The 14,026-nt window shown below is 45.6% G+C and overlaps 6 protein-coding genes across 6 annotated transcripts; 1 reads left to right on the top strand and 5 right to left on the bottom strand.

Annotated features, from left to right (window-relative positions):
- Nucleotides 1-1,776: 1,776 nt before the first annotated feature.
- On the top strand, nt 1,777-5,406 carry PUMCH_004828 (uncharacterized protein; the record flags this gene model as incomplete). The annotated part of the gene is made up of 1 exon (XM_063023749.1): nt 1,777-5,406. The coding sequence occupies one exon, from the start codon at nt 1,777-1,779 to the stop codon at nt 5,404-5,406; it is 3,630 nt and encodes a 1,209-aa protein (XP_062879819.1).
- A 202-nt stretch (nt 5,407-5,608) lies between these two features.
- PUMCH_004829 (uncharacterized protein) lies at nt 5,609-5,941 on the bottom strand (the record flags this gene model as incomplete). Its single annotated transcript, XM_063023750.1, has 1 exon — nt 5,609-5,941. One exon carries the CDS (start codon nt 5,939-5,941, stop codon nt 5,609-5,611), a length of 333 nt encoding a protein of 110 aa, XP_062879820.1.
- A 260-nt stretch (nt 5,942-6,201) lies between these two features.
- Nucleotides 6,202-7,638, bottom strand: PUMCH_004830 (uncharacterized protein; the record flags this gene model as incomplete). The annotated part of the gene is made up of 1 exon (XM_063023751.1): nt 6,202-7,638. One exon carries the CDS (start codon nt 7,636-7,638, stop codon nt 6,202-6,204), a length of 1,437 nt encoding a protein of 478 aa, XP_062879821.1.
- A 573-nt stretch (nt 7,639-8,211) lies between these two features.
- On the bottom strand, nt 8,212-9,609 carry PUMCH_004831 (uncharacterized protein; the record flags this gene model as incomplete). The annotated part of the gene is made up of 1 exon (XM_063023752.1): nt 8,212-9,609. The coding sequence occupies one exon, from the start codon at nt 9,607-9,609 to the stop codon at nt 8,212-8,214; it is 1,398 nt and encodes a 465-aa protein (XP_062879822.1).
- A 577-nt stretch (nt 9,610-10,186) lies between these two features.
- PUMCH_004832 (uncharacterized protein) lies at nt 10,187-11,239 on the bottom strand (the record flags this gene model as incomplete). The annotated part of the gene is made up of 1 exon (XM_063023753.1): nt 10,187-11,239. One exon carries the CDS (start codon nt 11,237-11,239, stop codon nt 10,187-10,189), a length of 1,053 nt encoding a protein of 350 aa, XP_062879823.1.
- A 413-nt stretch (nt 11,240-11,652) lies between these two features.
- On the bottom strand, nt 11,653-13,239 carry PUMCH_004833 (uncharacterized protein; the record flags this gene model as incomplete). Its single annotated transcript, XM_063023754.1, has 1 exon — nt 11,653-13,239. The coding sequence occupies one exon, from the start codon at nt 13,237-13,239 to the stop codon at nt 11,653-11,655; it is 1,587 nt and encodes a 528-aa protein (XP_062879824.1).
- Between the last annotated feature and the right edge of the window lie 787 nt (nt 13,240-14,026).

Raw genomic sequence — 14,026 nt, forward strand, 5'->3', positions numbered from 1 at the left:
TCCTTGGTGTCAACGAGGCTCATGCCAATGACTTTCGAGTCACCTTCCTCGGTAAATTGGCTAGGAATATAACTAAGAGTTTCGTGATCAGTATTCATATTCACTGCTTCAGAAATCGGTATCTCAGATCGGAAAGTGCTAAGATAGAACCCTATAGGAACTCAATTCAGAATCACTCGATCTCAAAGAAGTTCTAAACGAATCAGACGAGCAGAAAAGTGAGGAATTATTTTAAAAATGTATCAACTTCTTGTTTCTTTATATATTTTCGCGACTCACCCCGTGTGTTTCAGGTGTGTTTCAGGCTGAAACACAGCACGGCCGCGATGGTATTACCTCGATCTAAAGACAAGGATTTTGACAAGAGAAACATTGAGTGAAAAGAAGAAGAATTTACATATATTGCGCATTTTTGCACCTTTTTGATCTTTGCGTATGGAAGCAGTTAAGGCTCAGATTGCATTCCTCATTAACCAAAAACGAGGCTGATTGTTTGAAGTTGAGAGTCAAGCATACTTACATATTCTTGTTAATTAGATATTCAAAACCATTCAAAATTGGGTATAGGTCAACGCTTTCGTATTGATATCGAACTTGATAGGCCAACAAGCGCAATGAGTGATCTGTTGAACCATTTGTGTAGACAGCATAGATATGAGAGAGGAGATAATCAACAATTTTTTCAAAAATCTTATGAGCTCAAGGAGTTTTGATTCTCGATTTTGCTATTTTTCAATTACTTGTATGTTGTGTATTCGCAGTATTCGATCTATCAATTAAACGAATCAATTCAACAACTAATTTGTAGCGCAACAAAAAGTTCAGAACAAACTATCAAAGCAAAAAAGATTGCAGCACCACAATTTCACACATGGTCTCCCACTGCATTACTCAGTGTGGCTCTAAGTGGCTTGACTAACGTTGATCGGACGGGAAACAGTATTTTCCACTTGATATGGCCGCAACCAAAAGTTCGATTTTTAAGATTGACATCAAACAATGAAAACACGATTTTGGCACACTGAAGCTAGCCTCTTAACTCAATAATTCGTAGTATTTCGAAAAGAACACCCATTTCTTCCACACGCGCACCTACATTCTCAATGCAAACTTTCCACCACCGGCATCACCTAGCACCGGCATCGGCACAAGAAAGAGCCGAATCCTCCGATTTTCCCAGCAAGGAGATAGCAAATTCTGCGCTCGAATTTTGCGGCCCCGATTCTCGCCCCCGCAAGTTTCTTCTGTCTCTGTTTACGTATATTCAATACAGATCGGCGGTAACGTGACTACTTGTTCATGACCTATACAAGCTTACACAGTTATTAGTGCCACTACTGCTTCTAGCTCCCTCGGAATCCATTTCACTATCAATTGCGTTTTTGAATCGGAGACTTCGCGGTGCAAAGAACTGAAAAACCTCGACTGAGAAATACTTTCGCCGGTCTATTCGCTTTGTGAAGGGGTATTCATTGGGCCTATCACTAACCGTATACAAGAACTAGCAATTACAAGCTACGCAGTCCCAAACAGGCCGAATTGGAGGCATCTGTTTAATTAATATATTTCTCGAGGTTGTCTTTGGAAAATTGCTTCATAGACTGTGTCTATCATTGCTTCGTCGTTGACATTCCTACTCCAATAAGCACAGTTCGTAGCTCTGAGCAACAGACACAGCATTGATCCAGTAGAGTGAGTGGCCGTATAAGCATCACTGCTTCTGGACCGTTTTGTCCTTCTTACATCCTCATAATACAATAGCTCCATCCGTTTTCAATGTCAGATACACCGACACTGAAGCAATTGGACTGGAACAAGGTCCATGAGCTCGTCATCGATCAGGCGAATGAGGTGGTCGGAAATGTCGACTGGTTTCTTCGAGACTCAAATGTGTCTCTCTCCGACCAATCGACACAGACACCCTCGTCTCCTCCCGTCAAACACCATCTGGCAGATCACAATGCGCAACATGCCGCGTTGGTCACTCCGTCATCACCGCATCTTCAGGTTCTGAATACACACGAGAACAGCGTCTCGAAAACACGCCCGCTGGTGGCAGCAATCCAGCCGGTTCTGACCATTTCAGGCTCCGCTATACCTGCGAGAGACCCTAAAAGGCGTGGAAGCGCATCTAGTGTTGCGAGCACTGGAAGTGCGACCAGCAACGGCACGTCTGCGAGCGGAGGTCGCTTCTTCTCCAAATTAAAGCATAGACTCCAGAGAACTGACTCTGCTGCTTCCTCTGCTTCCTCTCCGGGATCCCTCTTTCATGGCGAGTACAATCTCGAGACTTCGCTCAAGAACCAACCTTCTATCAATACCTCTCTCGACTCAAACTTCCTGTCCGACTCCTTTGATCCAAAAAGTCCTCACTCTCCAGCGCCGCCAATAGAGAACTCTCCCGTGGAAGACGAGGATGCCTATGATGATCCGCAATTGCTGGAGTATGTTCGACTCTTCAAATACAAGGATGTAAAACCAGACACAAAGGCAACTCATTTGAATAGTGTTCCCAGAACTCGCCAAAATTCTTTGGTATGCCCACATCCCAAAAGCCCTAAGACTCCAGAGCCAGGTAAATTCACATCCCTCTTCAGACGGAGAAGTTCAGTGACAACTACGCTCCCAACATCGCCAGTCAAGACCGCTGAATTACCTATGACCATCCCTACAAGTCCTATTGGCGAAAAACCCGAGAAAGAGAGTTGTCTGGATAATAGTTTGCCCAATTTCAAGAAATTGAAGCCTCTCAAGCATGTTGCATTCCATTCGCTGACATTTTTGATAGATCCTCCCCAACAAATTCCTTCCAGAAATCCTCGCAAAGGCAATGTCGAAATTTTGCCACTGGGTGCTGTTCGTGTCAACCCACTTACTGAGGCAGACAAGGAACAAATGGAAAAAAGCTTGAGAGGCCAAGGCGGCGGATTGGTTGTTGGAGGAACAGGAAACTACAGTTTAGCTAGGAAAGAACCAAAACCACCAAAAGAGGAAGAAATCAATCACCAATCTACTGAAACAAAAAACTCTGACACTTCAGATGAGGCTGAACCAGCGATTGAAGCACATGCTAAATCTTTGGGGATCGAGAAACCAACACAACGTTCCTCTTCCCGACAAGGCTACACTGCACCCGTCAAAAAGATGGCTCTCGACCTCATGTATTCGCGTTGTTGTCATTTGAGGGAAATTCTTCCTATTCCTGGAATTGCAAAGCAGATTCCCCAAGGCTCCATGGCACCTCTCCCCTTCTTGCAATTCCGAAACCCAACCCCTACAATGATTGAAATCGAAACTTTTGCTGACTTCATTCGCATTGCTCCCATAATTTGCATATCTTTAGATGGTATCAGTCTCTCCTTTGAACAATTGAAAATCCTCTTGAGTGCAATGTGTGCCAAAACTCAACTCGAGAAGCTCAGTCTCCGTAACACACCAATGGATGCAGAGGGCTGGACTCTCTTTTGTTGGTTCCTTTCACGAAACAAAGTTATTAATAAGCTAGATATCACACAGTGTCCTCCTTTGTCTGTGATCAAGAAGAAGAAGAAAGTCAAGCCCGAAGAGGAAGCTATTAAAAGAATGGTTTGCAACAAAGAAAATCGATCGGACATGGATTGGCTTATGTTCACTGCCTCTTTGATTGCAAGGGGTGGAATTGAAGAGTTGATTCTTACAGGATGCTGTATTACGGACTTGAAAGTCTTCGAGACCCTCATAAAAAGATCAATCTCGATCAGGACCGCGAAACTTGGTTTGGCTTATAATCAACTTTCTCCTCAACAGTTCCATGTTGTTTTCGAACACTATTTCCTCTCAAGCAAAACAAGAGGACTTGATCTCGGCTACAATGATCTCCTGTCGTCGGCTTTTCTCAAGGTCGTCATTGATATGTACAAAAGGGAGGATGTGCACGACAAGATTGCTAATTCGCAACTTGGTTTCTTGAGTTTGAACGCTACCAACTTACGCTTCAACTCCATGTTCAGAGAAGTTCACGAAAAGTTTTTGGCATGTCTACCAAACTTGAAGTACCTTGATTTCTCGAACAACCCAAAGCTTTTTGGCAATTATCATTCTGCAAGTGTCGCCCCGGAATCTATAGAGCCCAACTCTGGCCTGGCTTCCGAGCAATCTTTTGACGAGTCTACAAAAACCCATCCAAGCTTAGATCATTTCAACAGCTACTTTTGCTCAGTGCTACCTACATTTAAGAGTTTGGTGCGGTTGCATCTAGATAATAATGGCTTGTCATCACAGGATCTCATTAATTTGTTCGAGATCGTTCCATTCTGCAAAAACCTCGCTTACTTATCTATAATTGGCAACAGACTCGACATCTACTCAGCAACAAGCCTTATTGAAGGTCTAAAGAACGCTTCATCCCTCATGACCGTCGATGGTGACTATCTGGCATTGCCAGAGACCTTCAGGGAACAAATTGGTTCTTACTCGATGAGAAACATGGAGAATTACTACAACAAGAACATTAGAAAGAATGCAAGTTCTCTGGAAAGTATGGTCGGAGGTACTCCTCAAACACTTACAGATCAACTCAACAAATTATTGTCTCAAAGAAACGACGATAAATTTGATGTCAACCTGCCAGAAGTCCAGCTGTTTATTGAGAAAACACAGAGATATAGACAAAAGCTTAAAGAATCAATCCTGGACCTTTTTGCATTACAGTACAGCTCGGATCTTAATGTTGAAGGAAAGGAAGCACTCATCCGCTTATTATTCGTGGACTCTTCGTTAGAGCGTGGTTTGAGATTGATTGACGAATCACTAGTCGACCAGGATGACAATATTACCACAACAGATATCCTCAACATGAATTTGGCTGAGGACGAAACCAATGCTTTGAAGAATTCGGCGCATAGAAAAGCTGCAACGGACAATTCAGATCAAATTGACACGCCCTCACGTGTTGATACAGCTGCTCTTCCAATATCGCGTAGTCAATCTTCAGCCACACTCTCTTCCCTCAATAAAGAAGAAGGTGCTGTCATGAAGTTGGCGCGTTTGGCTGATAGGGATACTTCGCTTGAGAAATACGATCAATACTCTGGGGAAGAAATTCGTCAAAAGATGCTTACATTTGACCTTTCGGACCTTGACAATTTGATTGAAACAATCAATGCTGCTCGTAAACGGGGCGTTTGCTTCAAAGAAGTCTTCAGTGACCTGAACTTCATTAATCATTTCCGAGACGACTTGAAGCAGAGAATAGAAAATCTCAAGAGATACGCCGCAACACTGAGCAAAGAGAAGGGGGCAGAGACCTTCCAAAGTCAGGACATTGATCTCTCGCGTTCAACAGAGAGCACAAATATCGATGATAGTATGAGAAGCAAGAACATGAGTGAGGCCTATGACCGCATTCTAAGCAAGTTCAACAAATAACGAGGCAAGTGTTTTTAGCATTGTTCAATTCAGTTATTACCAGTTGTGATAGACTCACACTAATTTATCTTTTTAATACATTTATTATGATGTGATATGATATGATGTGATGTAATGTGATGTGATGCTGTGCAGCCGAAGTTCCCAGCCTCTCCTTCCGCAAAATCCTATCAGGCATCAGTGTAGCCACCTGGGTCATTATCTAATATTCGTCGTCAGAGTAAGCACCTCCTTTCTTTTCTTCGTCGCTGTACTCTTCTCCTTCATTTTGTTTGTCATCGCCATCTTGTTCCTCTGCCAAATCCTCACAGGCATCGATCCAGTCGGAGTAAATGTCTATAGGCTGTGATAACGAATTTATGGCTGTTTGGAAACTCTGTCCACAGATCTTACAGTGTAAGTCACCCACACCATTCTTTTTGTCCAAAGTGCAGATGACAGACTTCTCGTGATTACAGAAAAGACATCTGAAAGTGACATCAAGCTTGACTTTAAGCTTTTTCTGTGGCTTGGCGGCCGTTTTCCGTTTTCCCATGAAGACTTTGTGTTGATGAACTAGTTCTTGGTACAGTTGTATTTAGATCCTGGAAAACCCGTACCGCAGGCCGATAATGGGTGTTGCAATCTGTCAAGAATCTGACAATATGGAGTTTCGCGGACAAAGCGTATTTTTTTTGGGATTTTTTGATCAGGAACTATTGTTCGTCCCATGAAAATTGTTCAACTCTGACTTTTGGTAGCTTTGTAAGGAAGACTCATTGATCAACGCATACAGCGAAGTTAAACCCGAAAGAACTATTGATTTATCATTTCTTGAGCCCTTTTCTTGAGTCGCATCTCGAGTCTGTTCTTCTCAAATTTCAGTTTGGCTGCTCTGGTATCGGCTTTCGAAGGCATTTCGAGGGAGGCTTTGGGTGAAAGAACGCCAGGACTGGATGGTGTAGAACCATTAGACGCTCCAAAATTCACTTTGATTTTGGAATTGTACATTTTATTCAACTTGATTCCGTACTCATAAAGCTTGAGGTCCTTGTCTCGGAGCGCGTGGAGGTTGTGAGCGTCTCGAAAAAGGAGGTTCATGAAGTCTGGATACACTGTCATTTTTGTCGTGATCGGATAGTGAAGAAGTAAAGAAAGTGCTTCAGAGAAGTCGCAGAGCATGAGCTCGGTCTTCAAATGTACAAGCATCACCACTATCATGCAGATGATCATATCTGAGAGACACGTCTGACCAATAGGTTTCTCCAGCTCTGCAGCGACAAGTTTATCCCAAAGCAGAGAGGCAACCTCTAGATCATTACTGAGCTCTCTAAGAAGAAGGAGTCTCAAGAATCTTATGATCCAGAGCGGCGTATCGAGCCGAAGTTTGGTGATGAGATTATAGTGCACAAGCTGGTCTACCTTCATGAGAAGGCCATTGAAGGACTCAATGGATCGCATGAGCAGTTGCTCTGTCTCATAGAACGCAGCCACAATCCCACTTGACACCACAAACCGGTTGAAGAGCGCAAAGAGGTCGTGCTCCAAGTATTGTAGGTTGTAGAGAGAGAGGATCATCATGTCATCAGCCGTGCAATCGGTCGTATTTGTTAGAGAAACTGATTCCTTAATCATGTTTAAGTAAATCAAGCCCAAAATCTCATGGATTCCCTGCTTGTAGCCCACAGTAGGATTACATTTGCACCATATATATAGGATCGTGATAAGTTGACGCTTTGCAGCAAAAGCCGCATCCAGACCGTTATGGAAATAATCCTCGCCTGGAAACAAACGCTGTACGTCTAAAATAATGGCGTCCAATAGCTCCGAATCCGTTTGGACTGGGTTGTTCTTCTTCTGCAAATCATCAGGAGCGGTTTTGGCACTCAACGGATCATCTTGGACGTCATGTATGCGCGTCAAAGGATGTGCCACGGTATTGGGTATCAGTTTTGATGCATTCGGTTGATAGAACTCGTTGTCCTTGTCTAGTTTATGCCACGGAACATTCATCTCTGGATTACTCCTAAGCAGCTGATACACTGCCCTCGAGGCCAGGAGCTTCAGCTCCCATGAAGGAATGTTAAGTGTTTCGGTGAGAAAGCACAGTTTCCATATCAATAGGCGGGAGAAATTCGGGTTGGTGCTCGTATACTCATTCTGCAAGACTGCTGTACGAAACGCAGCAAAACTCCCTTTATACTGCTCCGTAGTGAGTAGAACCTTGGAAATTATCTCATTCTTCAGACTCATTACTCCTCTGAACGGCTGATAGTCTTGTGGCTAGCTTGGGACGAGGTGGGGTTTTGGTAATCTAGTATTGAATTGAAGATCTGGAGCTTTCTGAAGCGATTTGACGTGTAAATTTTGGTCAAGCACTATTCAATTGTGAAATAGAATTGTTCTGTGAAAGATTAATTCAATTCCGATGGTTGTTCGGGTTCTTAGCGGATAATGTCTGAAGTATGAACTGTTCGTGGGTGATAACTATGCGATAAGTGCGGGACAAATCTGGAATTGCGATGAAGACAGTGTATGGGAATCCAACACTTTTGTTTTATTTGGAAGGGAGCATTTGAGTAAAAAATGTTTTAAATTGATGAATAGTCGCTATCATCTGTTAATATACTATCTGACATCACTGGAATTAACGAAACAGGAATTAAAGGCATGAATTTGTTGGAACATTCAAAACTGCACCTTCTTTTACGAACGCGCAGTGAGTTTACTTTCTACAGACGTAAACCGGTCTAGGTTGAATATTTATGCGTCAGGTCATATACATGTGCACGTAGTCTATGTGAAGAGCAAATATACGAGTATTAATTACTCTTTTTGGTTGGCACCACCAATTGAGATCTCGAATTGGAATCCGTCTCTCACGCCAATGTCGTGCTCTGAGTTGAGTCTCAGCGCCAAGTAGTACCCAGCGTCTAGCTTGACCCACTTGTTGAAGTAACGGAGACCCACACCAGTGCTGATAACACCGCTGTCCTTTGTGATGTTGTCGGACACGTTTCCTACCATTCCGGTGACAAAACATCTCAAGGGGTTGATGTCGTTGTCAAGTCTCTTTGCAAATGGAAGTCGGCTGTACAAAGTAGCACCGACCTTGTAGAATTGGGTGCCTCCGTTGACTTGCACGCTGTTACGAGAAAAGCCCGGGAAGGAGCCAAAGCCTCCCAAGTAGAAGAGATCAGATACATGGACACGGCTCTTGTCGGCGCTGCTAATGTTACCGGCTTCACCGAAGAAATGAGAGGTGTAAGTGCCGTTGTAGAAAGATTTGAAGACATTGCAAGCAGCAGAGGTCTTGATCCAGATCGCAGGCAACTCTTCCAACTTCAGTTGGTTTTGTTCCGAGACGATCTCGTTGGACACCTCGATACTCGAACCGCTGGATGGAAGAGCGGACTTCAGCGAGTCTACGTTGGAAAAGGACAATCTACTTACAATGGAGGATTTTAAGTAGTCACCGCCAAAACGCTTGACAGCAGCAGACACCTCCAGCTGATCAAAGTCATACAAACAACGGCGACTCAATGCATAGCCATTGAACACAGAAAACGCATTCTTGGTGCTTGTGTAGTTGATACCAATAAGCCCGCCCAACGATTTGGCAGAGTTATGGTGCCAGACCTGGTTGTTCTCGTGGGTGTTATAGAGCTCGGTCACAAAGGCAAACGAAGGGTCTCTCAAGCCCGACTCCATGCGAATCTTCAGTATGAGATGCTCGGACGGCTTGTAAGGTCTATAGTTGACGCCGATCTGCACCAGCTCCGCGTTGCGGTTGAAGTTGTTATTTGTGTAGCCCAAATTGACTGCCAAGTTCTCCTCGGTGTTGAAGCCCAACGACACCTCGCCCACCTTCTGCTCGTCGGCATCGAGATCAAACACCACTTTTGTCAAAAGCGACCGGTCCAAGTTGTAGGATTTGGCAGTAGGCGTTGGATGAGTGTAGTCTATGTGCAACGAAGGCACAACCTTCAGAAACGCATGGGTCTTGTCCAAATTGGCACGACACTCGTTCACGTGCGCTAGCAACTGGGCCAACGTGTAGTCTGAGTGCTCCACCACCGGAGCTAGGAGTTTCTGGAAAAACTGTCTGGAGAAGTTACTACCACCATTGACCTCGACTTTGGTGACGTAGACGGGCTGCGATTCCGCGTGGTTCAACGCGTTGTGCTTGAGGATTTCCGTCTGCAAATTTCCGGTGCTGGACATTGCAGAGGCGGTGGTTTAGGTGGGGTGGTTGGTGGTTGGTAGTTGATTTGGTTGTATTGGTGTGTGGTGTATATAGGTCTGATTGGCTGGTGTGGTGAGAAACAGAAGGAGGGAATTGAAGCTGGGCGGGGGGATTTTTGGTGTGGGAAGTGTTGAAGATTATTAAGGTTGAATGGAGAATTTTGACATTTTTCGACTTTTGGTCTCTGGAAATGTCTGCATTACGCTGGTTGGGAACCCTTGTCTGTGATGAAAATTTGTATTGGGGTTGGCTGCAAATGTGTCATTTGGTGAGGGAACAATGGAAGAAAATGTAGAAAAATTGGTTTTCGAGAAATGGAAGTTGAATTTGAGTTTCAAAGAAAATTTATCGAGTTTGGTTGGACAACTCAATGCAATGCTGTCTTGTGCTGATTGGATTTCCATTGTTGTTGGAAGAGCCCATTCAAGTTTTAAATCTATACTTTCATGTCATTAGTAATTCTTCTCGTCATTTCGATGCGAACTCTCGCCTCTTCCCACTATCTATTCTCATGTCTATTGTTCGATTATGTACTCACCTCTCGTTATTACTCTATTAGTACTCAACTGTGGCTCCCTCGTAGGCAAGATCTAACACCTCCCACAGACACTTGACATTCTTCTTGCTGAAAATGTCCACCACCGTGTTGGCAATCTCCTCAAAGTTCTCCGTGGCCAAACACAAAATTGTGGGGCCGGCCCCAGACAAACAGATACCACACAAGCCCGGGTTGGACTCAGGGGTCACCTCGGCCAAAACAGTCTCGAGCCCTGGAATGAGCAGCGCGCGGTATGGCTGGTGGATCTTATCCTTCATCGATTCGTAAATGAGCTTGTGGTCCACCTTCGCGAGTGTCAACGCAGTGGTCAACACCGCCAACCGCTGCAAGTTGAACACAATGTCCTCCTTCTGGTACGAGGTGGGGAGCACAGCACGCGAGTCGTCGGTCTTGACTTCAAACTCGGGAATAATGGTGACACATCTGATTTTGTTGTTCCAGTTGTACTTCAAGTACTGGCCAATGGCTACAGGTGGAGCACGTCTCTCCAAGCTGCTGTCAGCAGTACCCGCCTTGGGCAAAATAGTCTCAAGAGGCACGCTCTTAGCAGCGGTCTCTTCAGCAGTCAACTGGTTGAGGTACGAGCCTACAAATCCTCCCAACATGGCGGCTGCGATGTTGTCTGGATGTCTTTCTATTAGCAAGCAGTAGTCGAGCATACGTTCCTTCGAGAGCTTGAGCCCGGCGATCTCGTTTCCCAACATCACTCCGCCAACAATGGCGGCTCCAGAAGATCCCAATCCTCTTCCTAGTGGGATTGGGTTGGTGACATGGACCAAGGTTCCGTCTGGGAAGTTCTCCATTCCGTTACAGCGCATCACATACAAGGCGGTAGCAGTGACCAAGTTTCTCTCGCTTTCAAGCGGCACGCCCGCGGCGCCGTTGCCCTCGTAGGAGAGCTTGACGTTGTGTTTATCGGCGGAAGTGTCGACCAGTTTGTCGAATTTCACGGCGATTTCGAGGTACATGTTCAAACCGATGCCCAAGACGTCGAATCCGGGGCCGATGTTGGCGCTGGAGGCCGGGATGCGGAGTTTGAACGACGACATCTGGCGAGGGGGTGTGTTATCAGTGTGGTTGAAGCCTGGTAATTTTTCAGTGCATGAATGATGAGTCCACTGTATAGATTGGAGAGCGCACCCGTGCCTCTCCAGCGAATTTCCGCCAATATGCGAGATCGCGCGATCATATGCCTGTAATGGGAGTGGTTTAGGCTTAGCTTCTAGGTGAATATATTTTATGCAACAAGTTGAATTTTTTTATCCATTCTTTACAGAAATATATCGTTGGAACGAAAGCAAGATAGTCGCGGGAAGCCCGAGCACTAACTTCTAGTGGGGTGTGGTAGGAACTGAAGAACTCTCAGAGATTATCAAAAACGTGGTGTGGTTTCTCTAGAATCTCCAATAATAATAATATATAGGGGCCACAATGGGGCAGCATCGGGCGGTCACTGCGCCGCTTAAATGACACAGGTCTCCCTCTTCTCCCAAACAACCTCGGTTGGGGAAGCAGGTAAAGTCACCATGGATTGGTAGTCCACGGGAGGAACCGAGCGGCCAGGAGCAAAGCCCCATTTGATGTTGTACACAAAGGTACTCAAAATCGTTCCAAGCTGAACGTAGGCGAATTGCTCTCCAATACAACGGTGTCTTCCACCACCGAATGGCAAGTATGGCGAGGCAACACCCTTGTTGACCTTTCCGAAACCATAATCTTCGGCATCGTCAGAGTTGGCGTCCTGGACGTTGGCGGCGTCCATCTCCTCCCATCTGTGTGGGTCGTAGTTCTGGGGGTTAGGGAACCACTCCGCAGACATGTGAGCGTAACCAGGAGAAACCATGACGTAGTGGCCCTTTGGAACCACGTAGGAAGTGTTTGGAACAACCAAGTTGTTCATCACTTTACGGAAGATAGAGTGCAAGGGCAAGTGCATACGCAAGGTCTCTTTGATGGTGTTGTTGACAAGAGGCATTTCTTGCAAGTCCTCGTAAGACAAGTCGGTGATCTTTCCACCCTTCTTGGCCAAGGTAGAAAGGACTTCGTTGTACAAAGCCTCTTGGAGGTCGGGTCTCTCGGCAAGGTGCAACAAGAACCAGGAAGAAGTGGCAGCAGAGGTGTGTTGGCCACCCATCAAAACACCAATCATCAAGTTAGCAATCTCTTGGTCAGTCATCTTCACACCATCCTTGTAGGTGGAGCTCAACATCAAGGAGTCGATCAAGTCTCTGCCGGGGACGATGTCGCCGGTCTTTCTTCTTTCATCAATCAAGGACATGTAAGTAGCAGAAATCTTCTTTTGGGCGTTGTCTCTGTTACGGTAGGAAGGCAAGGGCAAGTTAGGGAACACAAAGTGGATAGGGGTGAAGCCTCTGTCCAAGTCGTTGTACAAGCCAGCAAAGGACTTGTCGAATCTAGATCTCATCTCGTCACCGAAAAGAGACTTGGAGGCCGTCAAGATGGTCATCTCGGCTTGCGTGTGCAACACATCCACAACACCGTTGTTGCGCTCAGTCATGGCGTATGACGAGCAGGTCTTGAAGAAGTCCAAGACCTCCTCCTGGATGCGGGGAACGTATTTCTGGAACGAGTCTTTGGTCAATGCAGTCTTGACGAACTTCTTCTGCTCCATCAATCTGTGGTTAGGACAGTCGTAGATGACGCCCTTGCCGAAAGCAGGAGTGGTCAAGTGCGAGTAGGCTTCCTCAGCAGAAACATCGGCAAGCTTGGAGTTGAACACGAACTCATGGCCCTTGGGTCCCAAGTACACAGTCATCACTCTACCCAACAACATGAACGCAAACACATCGCCGTACTTCTGTCTGCAGTTTTCGAAAAACACGTAGGGGTCCATACCGTAGGACACGGCCGATCCGACCCAGGGAAGCCAGTGGAACACAAGTGGAGCTCTGTCCTTTCTAAGCGAATACAACATCTGCCAAACGATATTGTACACGATCGGCCCAAACACAAAGAGGGCCACTTTGAGGGGAAGGCTGAGCGCCATGAACTGTTCGTAGATGGCAACAGCCAAGTCTGCAAGAGCCATGGTGGATACAAGAGAAAAAAGTGATGGAGAGGGAAATTCAGAGACAGTCGGGCTTTCTTATGTAGGAAGCTTAAAGTATACGACGGTGTACGGGTGTGCGGCGCGCGAACGACAACCAAAACATCGCTGCCGCTGTGTTTTGTTAGTGGTGCCATCTCGCGTGTCACGTGGACTGATCTGGTCCAGCCAACAGCCACTTGGTGATTTGATTTGTGGGAGGGTGTTTTTTCGGGAGGTGTGGAGCTTGAATTCTATTGGCGGGATGGGTTTTGCTGGGTGTTGGAGGGGAATCGACTTGCGTTTTGGTGTTTGCATAATTTTTGTGGCAGTAGTTGACGTCTCCCATTTCGAACCAGATTGACACGTCCTGCAGGAAGGGAACGGTTGCAAATTTGTTAGAGAATATTGGTCCGATGGACTGATCTCAATATACGACAGATGGACTTTTCGGTCGCAACGAAAAAATAGGGAGAGAAAATTACGGCAAGAATGGATACGACATCTCTTTTTTTTGTCATTTGTCTCGGTGATATCCTCTGGTGGTGTGCTCTTACATACCTACTCTAGCGCTCTCTACAGGGGTACACTAAATATTCTGGATCAGCCCTGTTAACGCATACGCCGAGCCACATTGACCTATCGTTTGAAAGCTATACGGTAGACCAATGTGGGGTGAGCAGTAGTCACAATTAGGTGTGGGAATTGTCTTTTGACCGATATGTGCCGCTGCGACTTACAATTAGGCTAAGAGAGTATTCGCTCGAAAATTCGATGATATGTTGAAAAC

This window comes from Australozyma saopauloensis, chromosome 6 (genome assembly GCF_035610405.1).
Source record: "Australozyma saopauloensis chromosome 6, complete sequence".
Taxonomy (NCBI): Eukaryota; Fungi; Ascomycota; class Pichiomycetes; order Serinales; family Metschnikowiaceae; genus Australozyma; species Australozyma saopauloensis.